Consider the following 25,475-nt stretch of genomic DNA (forward strand, 5'->3'; position numbering starts at 1 on the left):
GTTATGGAAGTAGAAACAAGACAATCTGGTAACAGATTGGATATGTGGAATGAGGGAGACTGAGGAGCTGAAGATCACTCCAGCATTGTGAACCTGGATGCCCAAAAGAATGGTCATGCCCTCAAAAGAAATAGGGAAATGTGGAAGGCAGATGGAGGTGAGTGGGGGCAGGGGAGATAACGTTATGAGATGTATGGTCAGATCGCAACCCATCCATACCTGCTCATCCTGCCCCACTCAAAATGAAAAGGGGGAGGTAGGGACTCACCCCTGGTCACTGCATTTATTAAGTGGCTACTATGTGCAAGGTACTAAGCTCAGCTTGTTACAAATACTATCTCACTTGATCCTTGTAGCTACCCTGGGAGGTAGGTGCTATTACTATCCCTATTTTACAGATGAGGAAACGGAGGTGGACTGAGATTAAGTAATTTGCCCAGTGTCACACAGCTGGTAAGTGTCTGCAGCTGCATTGGAGATCAGGTCTTTTTGATTTCAGGACTAATGCTACCTAACTGAGATCCCACAGGGCACAGAATCCACCATCTGAGGTCCTCTTACCACAGTCACAGCTGAACTGAGAGACAGAAGAGGGTATACAGAGAGGTGGGAATTTTTCCAATGGTAACTGGCAGTGATAACAGGTTAAGAGGTGGAAATTAAGAGCCTGCACAGGGGAGGCAGGGGGCAGAATACAACAATGTTGGAGAATAAAGGTAGGCATTATTATGTTAGAGAAAAGCCTCAGGGTTAGCTATTCCAGGGATGGAAGAGATGTGACCCAACTTCCCACTTTCTGACTAGATGAGCACATACCTCTTTGAGGATAGGACATGGTCCCTCATTTTGGAGATCCAGGTTAGATTTAAAACTCTCCACCATTTGGCTCCAGCCAACCTTACTGGGTGCATTCCTCATTCCTTCTCTCCACTCACTCTACGCTTCTGCCATGCTAGCCTTCTTGCCAACCTCCACGTATGACATCCCACTTCTCATCTCTGTGCCTTTGCCTAACTGACCTCTGCTTCAAGCCTCCCCAGTGCTAGTACCTTCTCCCTTGGAAATTACATATAATATATAAAACTTGTGTTTCTTTTTCTGTATTTACATTCATTATCTGTAATAGAATAGAAATTCCTTCAAGATAAGGACTTACTTTTCTTCCCCTTTGCAACCTTAGTAAGGTGATCCTGACATAGTCAGGAATGTGTTGATAATTTTAAAAACCATCTCCTGGGGGGAAAGATGTGCCCATAATATACTTTTAAGTTTAATCTGCATTATCAACACTTTCTTAAGACTAAACAACCATAGAACAATAAATCAAGACCTGATTTGTAGCAATTGCCAATTTCTGAGGTATAACTACTCAGACCGAAAATTTAACAATTGGTTGTCTGCTGCCATTTGAGCTGCCTCCAGCACACCCCTGCCCACAACACTCACTTAACGAACGCTCATTCAACACTGTTGAATGGTGGCAAGCATTTGAAATATCTACTTTTCAAAAAACTGAGGGGGAAAGATTTTTCCTTTCCCCCTTTTTAGAGTGAATTTCTAATGGTTTTAGTAAAAAGTAGCCAATGAAATCCACTTTGCTCACTTAGCAGCTCAAAGAACATGCCTTATAAGGATCATTGGTTTAATGTGTAAATGTTTGCTTGATTATCTTGAACACAAACCTTTGGAAAAACCTGGGAAATAATAATAGTGAGTGCACTGTAATTGAGAACAGGTTGCCTAGCAAAAAGAGGGATGGGAAAACCTTGAAGAAATAGTCCTTTCCTTCTGCCACACAGCATGAAGGATCATAAAACATTTTAAAGACCATTTTTAGCCTTCCAGGTGTCTGGGTAGGGGCAGGAAAGGGGCAGAGTTTGGGGATAGAGAAGAAGAAAGCAAAGGGAAATGGAAAAGAGAAGGCATTAAGATAAGGAATTGAAAGTAGGGGAGTAAGGCCCCACCACTGACTGCACATAATGTAACAGTCTCTCCGTCCTCCTTTTGCATACTATAGCTGCAAATTTATAATAATTTTACTACCTGGGTAGCCAGTCAGTAGTTTCCAGTTTCCATATCGAATTGCTGCATGGATAGAAACATTGAAGGTGGAATGTGTTCTAGGAAAGGAATCACCCTTTGAGGAAGACCTAGTGTTTCCTGGACCTGAAAGGAAACAACATGGAAGGAGGAGATTAAAACTTCAGTCCCACATAGTTACAGACCCACTTTTTATTTCTCTTCTAGAACACTAAATAGCCTTGATTCAACACTGGAGTGTAAAACAGGTTTGCCCTGGAAATGAATTCTTCATTAAATAGTTATATTATTATATTTTACAATAAGTTATAATAACATTAACTATCTGTCCCAAACAATTGGAAAAGAAGCATCCTGAAGACATTTGAACTCTGATATAGCTTTAAAGTGTTGATGTCCTGCTTTTATTGAGTGATACATTGCTCTGTTGCAGTATTTTGGCAGGGGGGAGTGTTTAAAGATGGGGGGAGCAGTCCTGTGATTTCACTGCTCTATGGAATTTCTTACTGAGGAAACTCTACCAACACAGAATGACACATCACCTGGGGGAGGGAGGAAGGAAGGAAAAAAAGAAATTCACATGACAATTTAGTTGTGTATTTGCAAGAAACAGCAAGATGTGCAGAGCAAGATGATTATCTTGTTCACTGTGCTACGATATGCTTGTTTTATTCCAGAAATTAAAAGAAAAGGATGGCACGTCCTCTGTGAGTTATAATCTCAGAGCATTGCCCGTGTGCCAGGAAATGTCAGAGGCTACCCTTGAACCCAGGTCTCCCTGGTCCTGAGGCCAGCCCTGGCTCCACTAGGTCAAACCATCTGTTGTGAAGAGAATGCAGGGACTGAGGGCTCTCACTTCCTGCGAGAGGATGTGTTGATAAACTGCAAATAATGGAGGACTTTAAGGATGTACGATGTACGATGAAGATTGCAATCCATCCACACCTGCTCAACCTGCCCTAGGCAGAACGGAAAGGGGGAAGGTAGGGCTCTTACTCCTGGTCACTGTTCCAGAAGAAGGAAGGAAGGAAGGAAGGAAATAAGTATTTATTAAGTGCCTCCTATGTGCAAGGCACTGTGCTCAGCATGTTACAAATACTGTCTCATTTGGTCCTTGTAGCAACCCTGGGAGGCAGGTGCTCTTATTATCCTATTTTACAGATGAGGAGACTGAGGTGAAGTGACTTGCTCAGGGTAACATAGCTCGTGAGTGGAGGACTTACTGCAGTCCTGAAGGACTTACTCTTCCACCTCAGAAACCTCGTGACCTCCTGCTCTGGGGCCTCACTGTCCTCACAAGTCACAGTCTCTGGCTGTGCCTTCTCACCCAAACTTTGCTGCCTCTTTAAATGTCAAGGCTCCCTTACTCTCATATAATAAAACTTGGCCAATATTATCTCATTTGATCCTCACAAGTCTGGGAGATAGCACCTATTATTATCCCGCTTTTACAGATGAGGAAATTGAGGCCAAAAGGGGATAAGTGACTTGCTTAAGTATTAGATGCTGAACTTGCACTTAGGTCTTCCTGACCCCAGGGCCAGCACTCTCTACCCTGTGCTACCCAGTTGCACTTCTAGTTCAAGAATCATAATCAAATCCATGTTGGCATTGCTACTGGAAAAGGTATGGGCTCCACTTTGGGCTCCACTCACCACTTCTATAACTTTCCGTCATCCTCTCCTTTAGAAAGTAAGTTAACTGAGGGCAAGGACTCTTTGCTTTCATGTTTGTACCTCCAGTTCGTGGCACAGAGAAAGCATTCTAAAATGCCTCTTCAATAAATATTTTTTCTTTCTAACTGAATATGGGATTATAGGCCAAATATTCCAAACCTGGGACCTTAGTTATACCTCTAAAAGCGGCACATTTCCAATTTGATTGATTTTATGAGTGGTTCCTATGGGCTTTTATTTTTTAAAGTCCCCTGCTGGCCAGGGAATCTGATAATGAACTTCTCTGCGCTCGGCTTTTCCTCGGTGATCACACCATCTGTGGATGTTTGCCATGTGTGAGCATCCGGCTGTCATGACCTTTAAGCAGTCACTATTGCTGCCTTGTCTTGTTCAGAATTCAGATGAGCGCTTTTGTAGGTGATCAGACACTCGTGTTCAAATTAAAATATAAAAACATCTATTTTGCTTGTGAAATGAATTATTTTTTATAATAAAAATGTGGTCCATTTCTTTTGTGCATGGCACAAAGGAAACTTGGACTTGTCCAGATCAGGGATTCCATCTTTGAGGAGAACTTTTGGAAGGACAATTTACTTTGCTGATGAAAGCTGACAAAACTGTGATTGCTTAAAGTCGTTCCTAGAGCACTGAGTCACCTGCTGATCATCAGACCTTCTGGTCTCACCCTCTGGTGTCTGTGCCACATTATCTCTCCTGGTTATGAGGGCAAAGGATGAGTTTGGGCACAGAGCTGGTGTGTAGTCACATTTCTGGTCTTGGGTGATTGGCTGATTGGCACCAAAAATTTATACTTTACACAACTTTATCCAGAACTGAATAGTCAAGACTCAGGGCTCAGCTGTGGCAAGTAGAGCCTAAGGTTTTAAGTCCTCATTTGTCTGACTGTGTATATAATGGTTATGATAGCTCTTTAAAATGGTACCTCATTCCTGGAGCCTTTGTGCTGGGAGGAAAAAAATGATTGAAAAGGTTTTTTCTGTCTCTAAGGGCCTGGAGGGCAAAAGCCAGCTCCTGTCTCTTTTTATATTTCTCACCATGGAATACGGGGTCCTGAACCTGATGGACTTTGAGCACCTGCATTGTACCAGTACTTCACACAGTGCCTGGCACATAATAGGCACTTAAATGCTGACTGATTTTAAAAAATATTACCTAAGCTATTGAATTTAACAAATATTAGCTATGCTTTTTGTTCTTTATCTACAAATGAAGCAGAAGCAGAGGGCTGGCTCTGAGCCAGGAAGACCTGGATTCAAGTCTCACCTCTGACACATCCTGGCTACGTGATACTTAACAAGTCACTTGCCCTATAGGTCTCTAGGGATTCTCCAAGATGACCAAATCCATCCTTCCTTCCTTCCTTCCTTCCTTCCTTCCTTCCTTCCTTCCTTCCTTCCTTCCTTCCTTCCTTCCTTCCTCCCTCCCTCCCTCCCTCCCTTCCTTCCTCCCTCCCTCCCTCCCTTCCTTCCTTCCTTCCTTCCTTCCCTCCTTCCTTCCTTCCTTCCTCTTTTCAATCATATTTTCCCCAATGACATGTAAAGACAATTTTTAACATTCATTTTTTAAAATACAATTTTGAATTCCAAATGTTCTCCCTCCCTTCCTTCCTTCCTTCCTTCCTTCCTTCCTTCCTTCCTTCCTCCCTCCCTCCCTCCCTCCCTCCCTTCCTTCCTTCCTTCCTTCCTTCCTTCCTTCCTTCCTTCCTTCCTTCCTTCCTTCTTTCCTTCCTTCCTCTTTTCAATCATATTTTCCCCAACGACATGTAAAGACAATTTTTAACATTCATTTTTTAAAATACAATTTTGAATTCCAAATGTCCTCTCTCCCTTCCTCCCAAAGACAGTAGGCCATTTGACACAGGTTATAAATGTGCAATCATGTCAAACATATTTCCATATTGGACCACAAGTTTCCAAGAAGATAAAGTAAGAGCCTGCATTGGTCGTGCCCTATGCCAGTGAAATCCCAGAGTTAGCTCCTACCTCTACGGACAAATGCAGGGCTTTAATAGAATTTCATCTATGCAATGACTACTCTTTTTACTTCTTTTAAGAGAATCTTATTTTTTAGTGATAACCTTTAAATGACTGATATCTTCTGTTTTTACTTTACCCCCATTCTCTAATATATTCACCCCAAATCCCATCCCTTATAACAAAGAATAAAAAACATGGGGAAAAAAGTACTTCAGCAAAACTAATCCAACACATGAACTAAATCTCAAGGGGTATGCGACGCCCCAGACCCATAGTCCTCAGTCTCTGCAAATACGGGACAAAGGTACATTTCCTCCTCTTCTCTCTGTGACCAGGCTTGGATATTTTTAGGTCCTTACATCATCTTTATTTCTGAACACACCCCTTTCCATTCCTCTCCCCACCCAAAGAACCCTCCCTTATAAAAAGGATTTTTGTAAAAAGAGAAAAAACCCACAAAGGAACTCAGAAAAACCAGCAGTTTAAGTACAGGCAAGATTTCACACCCCTACGAGGTGAAGGAAATGAGTTTTGCGATCTCTTCTCCAGGGCCATGAGGTCATTAACGATTATATCAGGTTCAGTTTAATATCTTTCTTTCCATGGATACTGCTAGCTACTCTTATTTTCATAAAATGTCTTCTGCCTGATGTGCCCTGATCTAATGCAGATCTCCCAAGGGTTGGGAATATATTGCACAACTACATTTCATAGTGGTGAAAGGGTAGTGTAGGCACAATGCTTAGTCACCATTTCAATCAAGGCCATTACAGAGATACGATGGAGACTGAGCAAATAAACATCTGTGGTTTCAGACCTCTAAGTCTCAACAATCTCACACCAACAAGTCTTTGGTACCAGAGGAAGGACTGCTTCACACTCATGGCTCCCTGGTTTGTTTGGGTACATTTGGGTTCCAAAGTAAACAGATGATCCTGGTGGCCTAGACATGTGAGGCTATTGATCACGGGAAGTGTGTTCTTAATGTACAGCCTACAGCAAAAAAATAAAAGAGACAACCTCACTATTTACACCAACCAAGTTTATATAAAGGTCATATTTTGATATGGAAGGATGTTTGTTACAGAGGATGGATATCTGATTTGTGAAATTATAAACAGAAAAGGGGAAATGTAGTCATGTCACATCTCTTCATGTTCTGGCCAAACATATACAAAACAGGAACATAAAATATCTAAATAGTAAGTCTAAGTGATGAAAGACGTCAGCTGTTTTCTAATTTTCTTGTACTTTGCACTGTAAATCTTGGCTTTATGAAGACTTTCTGAAGAACAAAAATCACAGCTTGAGGAATACTGCATTCCACACTGATTCAGTGGATCAGACTTTGGGATCTACACACATAGCACAGAGTCATGTAAACCCACCTACCCACCCTCATTGCCCACGCCTTCCATGCCAAACACCTTTGTGCTAAGATCTACGCTGCCCTGAATGGCTGGTCCAAGCAAGAGCATATACAGGAACTGAAACCCTAAGACCAGAAGAATGGAACCTGCCATTGTCCAACTGCATCCTGTTCATGGACTTATTCATTAAGGTGGCCTTTAATCTCAAGGAACCACTAATGAGATCACAGAACTGAAAAGATTTGAATGGCATTTCTATCAAAGAAAACTAATGATTGTATTTTTTGGATATGGCTAATGGAGAATGCTTTTTTCCCTTCATGTTGTGTATTTGTTACAAGAGATGTGATTTTTTTTTTGTTTTGTTTTTTACTATGGGAGTAGGAAGGTGGGAGGGAGATAAAATCAATTTTTGTTGACTGAAAAAAATTTATTTTAATAAAAGAAAACTAAGTCATGAAACCTACTGGTAGATGGATTTTCCCCTACCCTTTTAAAAAAAATGAATGTTCCATTAATGCTTTTAAAAATCATAATTTTTTTTAAAAGATAAATTTATTATTTTAAAAAAATTTTGAGTTTCAAATTCTCTCCCTCCCTCCAGAATATTGAGAAATCAAGCAATATAATATCAATTATACATGTAAAATCATGTAAGGCACATTTTCATATTAGCAATGTTGAAAAAAAAAAGCAAGAAAAATAAAGTGAAAAAAACACTTCAATCCGGGCTCACACTGCATCAGTTCTCTCTCTCTATTTTTTCATCATGGTCCCTTGGAATTGTCTTGGATCATTATACTGATCACCATAGCAAAGTTTCCCACAGTGGATCACTGTTACAATGTTGCTGTTACTATGTACAATGTTCTCCTGGTTCTGCTCACTTCACTTTGCATCAGTTCATCTAAGTCTTCCCAAGTTTTTCTGAAACCATCCTACTTGTCATTTCTTATATAACAACAGTATTACATCACAATCAAATACAAAAACTTGTTCAGTCATTCCCCAATGGATGGGCATTCCTTTAATTTCCACTTCTTTGCCGCCACAAAAAGAGCAGCTATAAATATTTTTGTATATATAGATCCTTTTCTCTATTGGTGCTTTTTGAAAAACATGACTAATTTCCTGTACTTACTTCCCCTTCCTCTTCAACAGAGAATCTAACCCTTGTCCTCAAGTCCACTGGTATGGGGCTCTCTCCTTATTGGTAGAGGTACCCTGCATGAGAGTTGGGGTGAGGTGAGACAGCCCCAGTTTCTGCCACTCCTCTTTGAGCCCCCTTTGGGACTCCTTAAGGTTAGTCCCTTTTGGAACTCAATCAGGCTTCAAATCTTCTACATCCTTCAAGTATCAATTCACTCAGGGAACTTCTTGCTTTCAGCTTCAAGAGAAAAGATGGAAGAGGCCAACCCCACTTCAGGTTGTTCATGTCTTTGGGAAAACATGAGAGTAGCTAGCAGTCTCCATCATGTCCCCACCCCTGCCTTGCTACACTAGAGACTTTGGGGGGGCGGTTTCCCTTTGGGTGAGATCCAGGACCTTTTCTTTTGGTTGATCTGAGTTACTTTGCTCCCAAAGGTAGAACTCATTCACTCTCTATTGTCTGTATATATTCTCATGCCTTCTTTGATTCCTTCTTGGATTTCTTTGCTCTTCTCTATGTGTGTTCATTGTGGGACTAGTATGAGATGGGAAAAAGGTCAAGTCTTGGTCACAGAGTTTGGGGTCCTTCTTTCCCCCTAATAATAATGACAAAGTGATCAGAAGTTAGCTTGAACCTCTAGACAAATAATATTTAAAAGATGAGACAGATTCAATTCTAGCCTAGTACCCCCTCTCTCTCAGGGGAGCAGAGTGGTAGCCTCTGGCCCCAACTTCTTATTTCCCCTCCTAGCACGGCTTCAAGTATCCCTTGGAAAAGGGAGAAGGACAGAAGAGGACAGAGATGTCTGTTTTGCCTCCCTTTGAGTCACATACAAGGACAGTCTACTCTCTCCACAAAACAAAGAAATATAAATAAACCCAATCTGACAACATACTGCTCATTGCACGTACCTACTCATGGCTGTGATAGAGCCAGTTTGAACCAGACAGTTGACTGCTAAATGTTCTGTGTAAGCATTTGCACTTTGGAAATGAGCAAATCCTATCAATCACAGCTTGTTTTATTGTTTGTTGATTGTCTAGGCTTAAGAAAGTGATGGAGAAAATGTTAACAATTTAGATTAAAACTTAAAAGTGTACTGTAAGTAAATCCCACCCACCCTCCACTCTCACAGAACCTGTTACTGATGCACACCCTGGCCTCTAGTCAACCACATCTCCGCTTTCTGGAAGGATGAGTGTTTCAACACCAATCCTTTGGAGTCAAGATTGGTCACTGCGTTATTTTCTTTTATATTACTATGGGAGGTCACTAGGTACATCATTCTCTTGGTTGCTTCCTTGGCTCTGCAGTACTTCCTACAAGTGTCTGCCAAGTTTCTTAGAGTCTTTCATATTCATCATTTTGTACAGTGCAATAGTATTCCATTAAAGTCACATTTCACAGTTGGTCCAGGGGTGGGGAATCTGTGGCTTTGAGGCCACATGTGGCCTTGAGGCTGCAGGTTCCCCCACCCTGCAGCCATTTTCTAGTTCATAGATATCCAGTTGGTTTTCAGTTTCTCACTACTACAAAACGTGCTACTAAAAATGTTTTTGCATTTGTGGGCTCTCTCCCTCTGTCTTTGACCTCCCTGGAGCAGCTCACCCTTATTCTCTGTATTATTTTATTTTAGTCCCATTTTCCCCCCAGAATGGAACCAGTTCATAGCTCCACTAGTCTTTCTTCCCACAATCCCTCACACATTTACCATCTTTATCTTCTGCCCCCTTTGTCACTGACAGGTGTGAGGGTTGGTAATGCATATGTCTCAGTGTTAGTGATTCAGAGCCTTCTTTCATATAATTGTTGATTATCCTCCCCATTCTTATTCAATTCAGTGAATATTTATTGAGCACCACTATGTGCCAGAATTCTTTTAGGTAACAACTGAGTGAGATTCTAAAGATCCCATCTCTACCCTCTAAGGAGCTTAGAAACTCCTTGGGGAGATAAGAGATATGCACATGAAAGAGTTAAACAGTACTATAAAACAAGATAATATATAATTGTGAGCCAAAATAGGTAGTGTAATATAGACAACATATAATACAGAATCACAAAACCTTAGTGCCTGAAAGGATTTCCATCCAATTCGTTCTGTCCCTGCACAAGAATGACCTTTAACATCCCCAACAGGTACTCAATTCACCTTTGTTGGAGAGACCAAGGACCTCCTCAAGCCACTCATCCCACTACTAGATGGCTCGGGATGCTAGCAGAGGGAGAGGTCAAGGCTGAAGTGGCTGGTAAGGCTTCATAAGGAGATGGAATTTAGGCTGGATGCTAAAGAAAGATTTGGATAGATGGGAAAGAAGATGAGCTTTCTAGGTGCAGGGAAGTGGCATGAGCCAAAGTTTGGAGTTGGAAAAACATTTGTCTTGAAGGGCAGTCAAAGCTATTTGTCTGCTTAGAGTGGAAGTTGGGGGCATAATGTGAAAGAAAGTTGAACAAGGTAAGGAAGAGAGTAGATTGAGAAGCACCCTGAATGGAAAGTTGAGAATTTTGAACTTGATACTTTGGGCATCAGAGTGTGGCTGGATAATGTTGATCTAGGAGTGAAATGAAGTTGGTATCTTAGCAAGCATTTTATGACTTACAGTACAGAGGATAAGTCAGCCAGGCATCTAGTTGATGATTATGTACGTCATGTACAAAATACTGTATTAAGTGATGTTGGGGGTTACAACATCAGTGAGTACAAACAAGGGCTTACTATATAATGGAAAACTTCATTGTCTAGAAACTTACCAATAATAGCCAATCAGTCAACAAGTAGCTCCCCAATTTCCGTGGGAAAGGTAGAAAAAATACTATTTTAAGTGTTGCTGTGAATTTAGAGAATTATCAACTTACAGTGACAAGATGCTGTATACAAGATATCTTAACCATGTGCAAACACATTTTGATTGATAAAGTACAAAAAAGGCCTGGACAATATTTAATTAATCATAATTAAAGATTAAGAATAAATCATAAACTTTACACTAAGTTGGCGGGGAGAGGAGGCTATCCTTGATCAACTTAGATGTCTTTTGAAAGCACACTGGATAACTGCGGTGATTTTGCACAGTGATGTTTCAATTGCCTGAGGAAATCTGGTCATTCTCTGTGGGCCATCTATAAAATAGTAAACTGGTTCATAATTGAGGAAATCATCTATCTAGCAGCTTTGTGTTAGAATCCTCCAACCAAGTTCTTGAGAAGGAATCATTTGGGGAAAGGGAAAAACAGGGTGAGCCTTGACCTTGACGTCAGATTTGTCCTCCCCCTTTACCAGACAGAGACCTTGTGACCTTCAGCAGGTCAGAGAATTTGGACATCTTCATTAGCTTTCTAAACCTAGCAGTGACCCTGACAGGGCAATGACTTATGGCAGTGTCTGCATTGGGCAGAATGTGATGAGGAAAGGCAGATTCAAGACTCTATAAAGAGCCCAGCAGAACATCTAGGTCCCTCTAGGTGAGGAACATTTTGATGTTCAAATGATGTGCAAAAGGGCTTCCAAGAGCTATGAGATAACCTATACTTACCACTTTGCCATATGTGCTTTCTAAACTTAAGCATCCCTTCCCATGGACTCTTTAAGTGATGGTGGGAGGTTATGTCACAGAATTTTGGGGGCATGCTTGGTGCCAAATACTATTGTTATGTCCTTAATAAATCTTCTAACTAAAAGTTAATTAAGTTTGACTAACTGATAATAACTACTAATGTTATGGGGAAGCACATCACTGGGAGCTGAACTTTAGGGCCACAGAATACTAGTGTCAGGAAACATGGCAGCAGAGTGTGAGTTATTCTACTTTCCTTCCAGCAAAGTGGGTAACAAAAATATGTAGGAAAAATGCTAGAGATAGCAGCATTAATCTTTCAAAATATAGAGAACTAGCAGAAGAAATTAAAACAATGTGGGAACAGGGCGAAGTATTTGTCAGCTTGTTTCTCCCATCAACCTTTTCACTACTGAAGTTGTCAAGATGCTTTAGAGAGTCTAAAGAAGATGGGTTTACATCTCAATACTTTTACTGAATTGCAAAAAGCAATTACTTTATTGACCTGTAGAACAGTTATATGTTATGTGTAAAAATAATATGTAAATTATATCAAATATGTAAAAAAATAATAGAATAAAACATTTCTTGAGCTATTTCTACCTCAACTCCATCAAAAGATAAAACCAAGATATAAAACAGTGATAACAACCTACATACATCTGAAAGTTGGCAAAGTCCTTCACATATATTATTTGAGCCTCTTGAGATAAATAAGACTAGCTATATATGAATATAATTTATTAATGTACCACCTTTCTTATGCAGAAATGACTTACAGATGATCCCGTTAGCACAGTGGGCACCTGAATTGGTTTAACCAGTAGCTGACAACTGCCACCAACTCATGAGACTGAAGCAAAGAGACAAAGGAAAGGGTTTAGGTTAACTGTTATTCCAGGAAAAACAGACCCACTAACTTAGGAACAGAACCTGGGGTCACATCAGGGAAACTTCAATTCCAGGTCCCAGTCATCTGGGACTGTTCCTGCCTCCCTCCTTATAATCCAAGGGCCAAGCGTAAGGATTGGAAGGAGGCTTTGGAGAATGCTTGTTCAGGCTCCTTTTCCCCATACATTTGTCACGCAGAATTTAATTCCGTGAAGTTTATTTTTGTTTCTGAACATTTCTCCAGTTTAACAAAGACATTCTAAATTCTGACTGTCTTTAAGGAACCACTCAGTATTCCCTGATAGGGTGGTATGAGGTTTGTACTTAAAGAGATATTGAAATTCAAATATACTTAGAATCTTACCTATGTGAATTAATGGACAATTTAATTTTAATTAATTTGATTACTGGTGAATTAAAGTTCTGAATCAGAAATTGTGTCTGTTGTCAAAAGCCAAGCCTGGCTAAACTTAAGATGGGTTTAGCATTCATTTGGTGACAAAGTAATTAATTTTTCGGGCACAGTGCTTCTAGATGACCATTTATTAAGGGATGCAGTGAAGTGACTAATGAGGAGAATGTATCCATATGTGCTAAATCATGAATCCTTAAAGTTTAAATGACAGCATTTAAAAAAAAAATAAATAGGAAAGGCCAAGATTGTGGAGTAGAAGCACGGACCTGCTCGAGCTCTCCCCACAAAACCCTTAAAATACCTATAAAAAAATGAAACAAATTCTAGAGCAACAGAAGCCACAAAATGACAGAGTGAAAGAAAGCCTGGAAGGCTGACAGGAAGGGTCCATCACACGAGGCTTAGAGCAGGAAGGGTCCATCACACGAGGCTTGGAGCAGGAAGGGTCTATCACACGAGGCTTGGAGCAGGAAGGGTCCATCACACCAGGCTTGGAGCAGGAAGGGTCCATCACACCAGGCTTGGAGCAGGAAGGGTCCATCACACCAGGCTTGGAGCAGGAAGGGTCCATCACACCAGGCTTGGAGCAGGAAGGGTCCATCACACCGGGCTTGGAGTGGAGAGTAGCCCAGCATGGGCTGTGCGAGCACAGATGGGATGGCAGCAGGCTTCAGGGCACTGAATCACAGGCAGATGCTGCTTCTAGATTTCTCAACCCACAAATGCTAAAGATGGCTTTAAATGTCAGTGAGAAAGCTCTTTCTCTTGGATAAGAGGAGAGTGTGGTCTGGCTGCAGTCCCAATCTCAGGGCAACTGTAGTCACTGCCACAGCACTGGGTGATTCTGAAGCTCTCTGCCTATAGATGGTGGAAGAATTGAGCCACTGATCTGGGTCTCACTCCTGAGTGACAGTTCTGGTGTGAGGAGGGGTGCTGGCCTGTTGGAGCTGGCAGCAGCTGTAGAAAGGGAATCCAACTGTGGTTGCTTGAAAGCCAGGAGAGGAGTAAACACCTCTCCCTTGACTATGCCACTCTAGAGGAATTGTAAACATACAGGTCCCTAGAGATATCTTGGAAAACAGCTGCACAAAACCTCTGAAGATTGGGGTAGTACACCTTCCACTTGACAAAGGACTCAAAAGTAAAAAAAAAAATGCCCAGAAAGGGGGGAAAATAAGACTACAGAAGTTTACTTTCTTGGTGAAAAAGGTATTTTCTGCCATTCTTTTGGATGAGGAAGAATAAAGCATACAATCAGAGGAAGACCAAAGCATACAACTGGAGGAAGACAGCAAGGTCAAGGCTTCTACTTCCAAAGTCTCCCAAAAAAAATATGCAATGGTCTCAGGTCATGAAAGAGCTCAAAAAGGATTCTGAAAATCAAGTTAAGAGAGGTAGAGGAAAAATTGGGAAGACAAATGAGAGTGAAAAAAATCATGAAGAGCAAGAAAATCATGAAAAAAAGTCAACAGCTTCCTAAAGGAGACCCAAAAAAATGCTGAAGAAAATAACACCTTAAAAATAGACTAATCCAACTGACAAAAGAGGTCCAAAAAGGCAGAACTGGTCAAATGGAAAAGGAGATCCAAATGCTCACTGAAGAAAATCATTCTTTAAAAATTAGAGTGGAGCAGATGGAAGCTAATGACTTTATGAGGTCAAGAAATTATAAAACAAAACCAAAAGAATGAAAAAATAGAAGATAATGTCAAATATCTCATTGGAAAATAGATCCAGGAGAGATAATTTAAAAATTATTGGTCTACCTGAAAACCATGATCAGAAAAAGAGCCTAGACATCATCTTTCAAGAAATTATCAAGAAAAACTGCCCTGATATTCTAGAACCAGAGGGTAAAATAGAAATGGAAAGAATTCATCAATCACCTCCTGAAAGAGACCCCAAAACTCCTAGGAATATTGTAGCCAAATTCCAGAGTTCCCAGGTCAAGGAGAAAATATTACAAGCAGCCGGAAAGAAACAATTCAAGTATTGTGGAAATACAATCAGGATAACACAGGATTTAGCAGCTTCTACACTAAGGGATCGAAGGACTTGGAATATGATATTCCAGAGGTAAAAGGAGATAGAATTAAAACCAAAAATCACCTAACCAGCAAAACTGAGTATAATACTTCAGGGAAAAAAATTGAATTTCAATGAAATAGAGGACTTCCAAGCATTCTTGTTGAAAAGACCAGAGCTGAATAGAATATTTGACTTTAGAATACAAGAATCCAGAGAAACATGGAAAGGTAAAGAGGAAAGAGAAGCCATAAGGGACTTCTTAAAGTTTAGCTGTTTATATTCCTACATGGAAAGATGATATTTATAACTCATGAGACCTTTTTCAATATTAGGGTAGTTAAAAGGAATATGTGTGTGTATGTATATGTATATATATATGTATACATGATGTATATGTATATATATAAATGTAGGTGTGTATGGATATGTATGTATGTGTATATTATATATGTGTAGGTCTGTATATATACATGGGTGCTTGTGTGTATATGTATACATATACACATACACGCACATACACATACATACACATAGACAGAGGGTGGGGTCAGCTGAATATGAAGGGAGAAGACCTAAAAAGATAAAATTTACTGTTGAGTGGAATGTACTAGGAGTAAAAGAAATGGAGAAGTAGAATGTAGCAAATCATCTCACATAAAAGAGGCAAGAAAGAGCTTTTACAATGTAGGGGAAGGGGGGGAGATGAAAGGGAGTAAGTGAGCTTTACTCTCATGGGATGTGGCTTAAGGAGGGAGTAATACACACTCCATTGGATATGGAAATCTATTTTCCCCTGCAGGAAGGCAGAGGGAAGGGGATAGGAGAGGGAAGATAATAGAAGGGACAGCAAATTGGGGAAAGGGATAATAGCAAACACTGTTCTGGGAGGACAGGTCAAGGGAGAGAATGGAATACATGGAGGGCAGGATAGGACAGAGGAAAATGTGGTTAGTCTTTTACAATGTAACTGTTATGGAAGTGTTTTTCATGGCTCCACATATATGACCTACATTGAATTGATTGCTTTCGCAATGAGAGTGGGTGGAGAGGGGAGGGAGATAATGAATATTAAAAATTGTTTTTTCATGTAACTTGGAAATAAGATGTATAGGCTATGGGGTATAGAAATCTACAAGAAAATGGAGGGGAGGGGGTTGAAATTAGGGAGGGTGATAGAAGGGAGGACAGACTAGAGGAAGGCATGGATAGGGTGCATGCTGTCCTGGGTTGGGGAGAGTTGGGGAGAAAATTTTGAATTCAAATTCTTGTGCAAGTGAATGTTGAAAACTAAAAAATAAATAAATTATACATGAAAATTTAAAAAAAAATTTCAAAATGTAATTGTATTATTTAACAAGATACAGAAACTTCAATGAAGTGTTAGTAAAGTGTTTCTAAGAGGAGGTTCCATAAACCCTATCTTAATAAATAGATAAGACTCATTAGTGGCATCCTTCCTCAAATTATATGCTGAAATTGGAAATCCTTAAAAACTTTTATTTCTTCAGTTGGTTGAAAGTGTCACGGTGCAATCCTATTTACGCTATTAATTTGCTTAGCCAGTTATTTTTTCATAGATGGTGTAAAGAGCTTGGAGGGCCAAATTGCCTGTCAAATTATTGAAACATATTAATTAGTAGAGTTCCAATTAATGAGACTCCACTGGTCTAGCTAGAGCACATTAGCAGTAGCAAGGGCCTGTGGAAACTTTACGACCATCTTCTATAACAGGGCGCTCGGGCTGTATTCACACGTTCCACAACACACATGTGGATCAAATCACGATCCATCCCCATTTTGACATAAATGTGGGCGAAGGCAATGGATAATAACATTCTCCTCTCAGTGTGTGGTAAAGAGCATGTGTAACTTCTTGCCCGTCCAGATGTGAACGCATTAATTTTTATCTTGACTTTTTTTGGGTATTTTAAAAAATCACTGTGATCCTAAAAATAAAACTTTTTACTCTAAAAATAGCTCCCTACAAAACAGTGATCCAGAACCCCCACATTCAGCATGGGCTTCCTTAGTGGCACTCTCCATGGGAGGGAGAACATAGCAACATCCATGGCAATTCTAACACTAAAATACAATACCGTATGAGCTGTATAAATGCCACACGGTGAGCGATGGTATCACATATGTCCATCTCAACGGGTCCGGCAAATAGCTGACCTCTTTGGCTTCTCCTTCCATGTCTCTAATCTTTTATGATAAATATTTTCTGATTATGAACTTAAAACCATGAACATTTCAATAGGCAAATTCGAAGAGAAAAGAGGATTGCTTAGAAAGCTGTGAATTTCTGTGACATGGACTTTGACTTTTCAAAAACGTTCAAGTTACCACGGCAGTAATAGTAATGGCTAACGTTTGTGTGGCCTTTTGAGGTTTTCAGGCGCTTTACGTATACTGTGTCATTTGATCTTCACTGTAACTTTGTAAGGTGGGTGCTATTATTTTACAGATGAGAAAACTGAGGCAAACAAAGTTTAAGTTACTTATCTAGGGTCTCACAGCTAGGAAGTATCTAAGGCCCGACTTGGGTCTTCTGTGTTCCAAACCCAGCACCCTAGCTACTTTGTCATATACCTGTTTTTGCTTATCTCTAACCCTAGATGAAGATTTTTTTTGTTCCCATTTTTTTTTTTTTGATATTTCACTAAAATCCTTTTTTTCTTGCTTCCCAACAATCCCCCCGCCCTCACCCTTCACCCTTGTTCCCCCATGGAAGCCTTCTCTTGTAATAAGTAGATATAATTAAGTAAAACAAACCAACATAGTGGCCATGTCTGAAGATGTCTCTTTCCAGTGGCCCATGTTGTGATCCTTTGCTTAGTTGGTTCTGATTGACTGTTTTCCATGTCCTGCTCTGCTTCCATCCTCAGCCCCTCCTGGTTCTCTGTTGACCTGAATCGGATCCATTTGTACCCCTAACCGTGTCTCTGGCTTCAGTTTTGGGAACTCCATATACTTCACTTGTTGCCATAGCTGCATTCGTGACCACATCCCATACACTTTGCTGCCTGTCTTGGGCCTTCTCCCTGGCACAGGGTGTTGGAACCAGGATGGGGTAGTTTTTAAGGATGTACTTAAAAGTGCATCACAAGCAGCAGAATGTAAATATATACATTGGAATGATTACAGTTGACAGTCCAGTTGGCTAAGTCCTAGATCAGCATGTTAGAGCCAGAATCATGGACTATTGGGAGACGTAGGGCACCTTTGAGATTATCTAGTGAAACCTTCCTCGTTCAGATTCCTTTTATAATATCCCCAAAGAGTTGTTATCCAGACTCTGCTTGAACAATTTCAGTGACAGAGCAGCTCATTACATTTTCACACAATTCTAATTATTACAAAATTCTTCCTTATATTGAGCCAAAATCTAGTTCCCTGGAATTTTCACCCATTAGTCCTAGTTCTCCTCTTGGGAGCTATTGAGAATATGTTTAATCCTCCACCCACATGGCAGTCCTTCGGATATTTTAGGATTGTTGTCTTGTACCCATATAACAAATGAATACTCAAGGCAGAAGAAACTGCTAGGAGATGCAGTGATAGATCACTAGGCTTGGAATGAGGAATACTGATCTTTCTAAGTTTAAATCTAGCCTCAAGTGACACTTTCTAGCTGTGTGACCCTGGGCAAGTCACTTAATCCTGTTTGCCTCAGTTTCTTCTTCTGTGAAATGAGCAGGAGAAGGAAATGGGAAACCACTGCAATGCCTTCACTAAGAAAACCCCAAATGGGGTCGTAAAGAGTCAGACATGACTGAAATTGTGAACTGATCCAACCATTTTGGAGAGCAATCTGGAATTATGCCCAAAGGGTTATTAAACTGTCTATACACTTAGACCCGAAAATACCACTAAGTCTATTTCCAAAGATAATTAGGAAAAAAGGAAAAGAATCTATATGTTCTAAAATGTTTCCATCAGCTCTTTTTGTGACGGCAAAGAACTGGAAATTGCAGGGATGCCCATCAGTTGGGGAATGGCTGATCAGTTGTGGTATATGATTGCGATGGAATAATACTGTGCTATAAGAAATAAGGAGTTCAATGATCTTAGAAAAACATGGAAAGACTTGCACAAAATAATGAAGAGTGAAATGAGCAGAGCCAAGGGAACATGCATACAGTAACAGCAATATTGTTTGAAGAACGGTTTTGAGTGAAAACGTTATTTTGAATATTACAAATACCCAAATTAACTACAAAGCATATGAAAGAAGACGCTATCTGCATCCAGAAAAAAATGATAAATAGAAGAATGTATGGAATGACACACACACACACACACACACACACACACACACACACACACACACACATACACACGTACATTGGGTCTAATAGTAGCCACCTCTAGGGTTGGGAAAGAGGGGGAAAAAAAGAAATTCACAAAGTAACTTTGTTATATACTTATTATGTAATTTATATATATAAACACACAATTATTATTATGCTTTAACATATTATTATACATATTACAAAGTAACTTTATTATATCTTTTAAAGGAACAGCAAATCGTACACAACTTCAGTTTCATGGGCAATCTTTTTTTCCCTTATATCATGCCATAGAGAGGCTTACTTTAACCCATAAATTAAAAATAACCCTAAAACACGTAAAAGTTAAAAAAAGGTTGTTTCCCATGTCCAGAATGCTCTCCTTCCTTCTTCGCACTTCTCAGAATCCCTGACTCCCTTCAAGACTCAGCTTAAGGGCCAACTCCACAAGACCTTTCATGATTTCCTCCAGTTTTTAGAGCACTTTCTCCCTGTCTCAAAATGACTTTGTGTTTACTTGATATACGCCATGTATTTATTTACCTGTGCATATTTAGAATATTAACTACTCAAGGGTAGTTTCATTTTTGTCTTTGTGTCTCCTGTGTCCAACATAGTACCTGGCACACAGTAGGAGATTAATAAATGTTTTATTCAATTGAATGGAAAGATCTTTCTAATTGGCTGGATACTGTATCCTACCTGGGACAGCAGATAAAGGAGACAGAAGTGAGGGAGAAGAAAAATGAGTCCAGCTTTTGGTTGGTGTGGTGTCTTCTTGGACACTTGAACTCGGACTGTTGGATGTGACCTCCTGCTGTAAGCCCTGTGGCCTCATCAATGAGCCTTGGCCTTACAAACTTTCAGGCACCACATTTGCTTCCTGCTACTATTTCAGCTTTAGCATAATGGGTTCTTTGGGATTTTGGAAATGTCTAACCACAGTACTAGACTCAGTCATATCCTATGGGGGCTCGTTTTCTCAGGCTGACTATATATTGGATAAACATGACATGCTTTAAAGTCTTCTAAATTTACTTGCCATTAACTTAATGAACTTGCCTCCTGTTACCAGTACTGAGTCCTCTTTTAAAAAAAGTGCTGACTCTTGGCTCAAAAGTAAGTTTCAAATTTGCATACCTTTTCTGGAGGAAGAAGAGGAGGGGCACGTTGAACTTAAAAGTCTCTAGCTCTCCATATGTTAAATGAAAGAAAAGTGTATGTGCAGGTTTGTTTCGCCAGATAATCTGCCTTGTGCAGCAAAGGAAAGGGATATATAGGCCATCTCTTTCTTTCCGTTCTCACTCAGAGGTGGCAGATGCTGTATCCTTTCCATGCTGGAAAAAGGAGCAGAGAAAAATGTGAAGACAGAGGAAAGAGAATGACTAGAGGGGAGTAGAGAAAGCAGGAAGGATAAAGGAAGTGATGAGTGGGGAGAAAGGGGAGGGTTGAGTTGAGAAGAGGGTTGGGTAGAGAAGAAAGGGAAAGGGGATGAGAAGAGACAAAGTTTTTGATTATTCAGGGGCAGATTATATGGCTTTGTTTTTCCTTTCATTCTTGATTCTTAGCATCTGGACATTTCTGCTTGTGAACATATTTTCAAAGGTTGGGCAAAGATATGTGTGTGTGCGTGCGTGTGTGTGTGTGTGTGTGTGTGAGAGAGAGAGAGAGAGAGAGAGAGAGAGAGAGAGAGAGAGAGCGAGAGATTCAAAAGAAGGATTAACTTCATTGCTTAGTAGTAACTGCTAAAGGTTTGGTCATGAAAGGGGTTTAAAACTTTGGCTAAAATGAATGTTTGAGAACGACAAAGGACGTCTGTTTTAGGACCACCTAACTCACAGGGTTGTTGTGAGGAAGGAACATTCCTTTAAATTGGAAGCTCCTTGAGGGTAGGAATCTCTTTTGCCTCTTTCTGTATCTCTATGCTTAGCAGTAGGTGCTTAAGAAATATTTGCTGATTGATGAAACTTATAGCAGTATAAAAAAATGAGTGGTTCTTATGATCACCCTCAGCATCCATGTTTCTCCTGTTCCTATGGCTATCATCAGTAACAGCAATAATGATGACAAAAATCACCCTTTACCTCCAGAATGCTTAAACTCAAGTTCATTTGATTCTCCACCATGAAGTCAGATATTATCCCCATTCAAGTTCCCTCACTGGCCCACAGCAGAGAGGAGCTTCATACCTAAACCTTCCTATTCCCAAATCACAGGCAGAATTTTTTCCATTATACTACAGTTGCTCCTCAAAACAGAGTGTGTGTGTGTGTGTGTGTGTGTGTGTGTGTGTGTGTATCCCACTATATATATATGTATATCCCATACACTATATATGTGTATATATGTATGTATATATCCCACATTAGGAAAGCTAGCTTGAGATACAAAGAATGTATGAGGAAAAATGTCAGGGATAGGGGTAGCAGAGTTGGAATGGAAGATCTTAGGAGGCAAGAGAATGCATTAAAACAGGGCTGGGAACATGGAGAAGAGATAGGGGTTGGGGGTGGCATCTGCAGTTGTTCCAGTGAGCCAGGGGTCACTGAGAGTCTTCCCCAGTTGCAAGGACTGTCCAGGTGCCAACCCCACCTGGTGTTCCTTTTTCCAGGCCACTCTGTCTGAGCCTATATAATGGAAAGTATAAGCAAAGAAGGCCTGGTCACTGTGTTAAATTTATCCATCAATTTTCCCTCAGTCCAGTCTCTCATTTTGGAGGTTAGCCCTGATTTTGATAGCCTCTCTTCAAGATCCATCCTACTTCTAAGAATCCTTCCTGCTCTTGTCAAAACCCTCGCAACATGAAACAGAAGTGCCAGGAAAAATATAGCAGATACAAAGTTAATCAGAAAAAGGTGAGGAGGAATATTACAGATGTTATTTATTACCTACATGGGGAAAATCAAAACCCTTATAATTTTCCTATGTGCACTCTGCATGACAGATTTAAAATGAATTTAACTTTTATGATTTTCTGTTTAAAGAGTCAGACTCTCCAGTACCTATTCACTCAGTTCACGTTTAATATTTTCAAAATCCAAATGAGAAAGACCTTCGATGTGGTTGGCCCAGCCTGGATAAAGTTCAAATGTTCATAATTACTGATCATGTACTAGGCACTCAGAGACCTCATGAGTTACACTTCATGTTTGGCCATGAGTTAAAACCTCACATACACCTGAGAGTAGTAAAATATTCAATATAAACTTAAAAATATTGGCAGAAATCTACTTGGGAAATCTACTGAGGAGTAAAGGCCACTGATGTCAAGAACTGGTAAACTGAGCTGTTTATACCTGAAGAGACTTGGGGTAGTATGGAATTCTCTTTGTTTTACATCAAATCACAAACATTAGCTGGTTCCATAGAGCTCACACTGGACATTAACCTCTTTTTTATTTTATTTTTTTAAAGATCAACAGTGACTGACATTGACATTTCACTCACGCAAGCAAAAGCTATTGGATGGATAGCCCCATGAACAGCTTGTGGGTTCCATGGGTACCAACATGGGTACCAAAGATACAGTGGAAGGTGCCCAATAGACCGGGTGGAACCCTGTGGATTACAGATGGAAGTAGAGTAGCCCAGGATGGTTTGCAGTGTGTATAGCTACAGTGAGAGTTCACACTGATGATAATATAGATCCATTGAATATAAATGCAGACTGTTACAATATAATACTATAAGATCCATGAGCTGGTTGAGACCTTAGAGTTCAACACCCATCTAACATGTCTACATGACAAAAAGGGATGAGACCTAGAGAAATTCTGTATTAGCTTTTTCTGACAAACAATTAGTTGACCTTTGTTAATTTACTATGTCATGACTCATTTGGTAAACGAGTCGGGTAACAAATGCCTGTGACTTCAAATATTTTTCTAGTTCACAAAAGCAAACAGTATAAGAACAACTCTGAATTTTGTCCATTTCTAATTACAGCAAGTAATTTATTGGTCAGAATTTTTCCAATTCCCACAATGCTGATTAATATGCCAAGAGACTTTTACATTTAAATTTAACTTCATGGCAGATTAATATAACACAGAACTACAGCATCTAATGAACTTTTTTAAGTTGCCCTAAATACAAGTTCTTTAAGTAATTCGTTGAGTCCATCAGGCCTGAGTTATAAATATACACCACGTGTATAAGAGAAAAAGAAAACTTAACCTAAAATATTCATCCTTGGCCTGTGATTAAGATGAAGAGAATGAGTTATACTGAGGAGTCTTTTGACTGGCTGATGATCAAAGAGAAAATAGTTTTTTTTTTCTTCCAACATGGCATTTAGTGGAATCCCAACCACAAAGCTTTGCTCGCTGGTCTAAATGCCTTCCTGAAAGCTTGTTATATTCCTGTGCTGTGAGGTCTCTTGTTCCACTTCAGAAAGGACATTTCTAGGCCTTGAGAGCATTTTTGGATAAGGATGAAATAGTGCTAATTCAATTCTTAATTTGGAAAGGGAACCCTGCCCAAGAAATGAATCCATGATGGTTGTCAGATGGGACCAGTTCCTTTAGACAACTGTGTTATTGCTCTATAAGATGCTTGGCCATGGTGGTGAGGACTTGGGAATGTTGAAGCCAATCAGTGTTCTTCCAAGGATTGTCCTTTGCAATGTTGTTATACTCTGACCTTAATAAAATATGGTGTTACATGGATCCTATAATTACTGGAAAGGCGGCCACTGTATGCCAGTTGTTGAAAGAAAAAAAAAGAAACGATTTGAGAACCTTTTCTACCCTAAACCAATTATTGGCAAAGACTCAGTTAGGAAACTAAAGAAATGAAGTTTCATACTTTGAAAAGTCACCAGAATACAGGATGAAATGGGCTTCAGAACTAAATCTGTCTTTCCAATGAAAACTGGAAACCCATCTGTGCAAGTGTTGGCAAAAATCTGTACTCTGCTCTACAGCCTATTTAATCAGAATGAAATATTAAACAGGTGCTGTTCCATTTCAGATCAGCTGGAAATGAGCATTTATCAAGTACAGGTTAGTGAGGGTGGGGAGAGACACCTCAGCAGCCTACTTGTAAGTCTGCAGGATGCTAACAGATGACCCTCAGAACTCTCTAGAAATTGAAATGAATGGAGATGATTCTGGGAATTTCATTCCAAGTGCTGGCCATCTTGTATTAAGTCAAATTCCTCACTGGTAACCATGCATGTGGATTTTTTTTTTACATCTTCACTTCAAAACACTAACGGTTGGCACCACACCCGTATTTGTGCCATAGCTTCCAGAAAGAACACATGATGAGAACTATGGCTTTCAACCTAAGCCTGGAAAGAAGCCCTCTTCCTAACGGCTAACGACTTTTTGCCTTGTCATTTTGCAGCAAGAAGCCAGTGAGGGGATGGGGAAAGAAGGAAGGAAGGAAGGAAGGAAGGAAGAGGAAGGCAACAAGTATTTATTAAGTGCTAAGTGCTTTACAATTATTATGTGGGGGAAGGACAGTTGTGGTCAGTGTGGCTGCTGCTTTCTGCTCCCTCTTACTGCCAGCAGCTCTGCCCCATTCATGAAGGGTGTGATTTGCCAGGCATAACCTGATCTTGAAGACGCACATATGGTAAAACACTTATGATGAGAAAAAAAAAAAGACAAAGCTAAGTTTTCCATCTGACTTGGTGATAATGCTTAGAATGAGGAAAATCCAAAAATGGATTTTGAGAGAGAGTTTATTGGCGAGAGATGAGCTCCAGGCTCTTAGGGAAAATAAGACTTCATGTGGTGGGTGTTGGGGTGAGTTCTGATGTTCTGGCTAGGTGATCTGATATCTTGGGAATGGAGAATCGAAAACATACTAATACTTTAAAATAGCTCGTTGCTTCCTGTATATTCACAGAATATTCACAGAACAGAGCTGGAAAGCAGTCTAAGGGCCATCTAATACAATATTGCATTTTTAAAGATAAGGAAACTAAGGCCCAGAGTAGTTAGATGCCTTGTTCAAGTTTTCATAATTAGTGGGGACCTAGAACTTTATCCAGGTCTCCTAATTATATCATGCTCTGGTGCCCCACTCCCCCAATGCCTGCCATCTTTACA

At 40.0% G+C, this 25,475-nt stretch overlaps 1 protein-coding gene across 1 annotated transcript in view; it reads right to left on the reverse strand.

Moving 5' to 3' along the window:
- Positions 1-25,475, reverse strand: part of ARSB (arylsulfatase B) — a 260,017-nt gene that overhangs the window by 18,982 nt on the left and 215,560 nt on the right. The window contains exon 7 of the mRNA XM_072606420.1: positions 2,044-2,166. Coding sequence (XP_072462521.1) covers positions 2,044-2,166 — 123 coding nt within the window. The remainder of the gene's footprint in view (positions 1-2,043; positions 2,167-25,475) is intronic.

This window comes from Notamacropus eugenii, chromosome 4 (assembly GCF_028372415.1).
Source record: "Notamacropus eugenii isolate mMacEug1 chromosome 4, mMacEug1.pri_v2, whole genome shotgun sequence".
NCBI lineage: Eukaryota > Metazoa > Chordata > Mammalia > Diprotodontia > Macropodidae > Notamacropus > Notamacropus eugenii.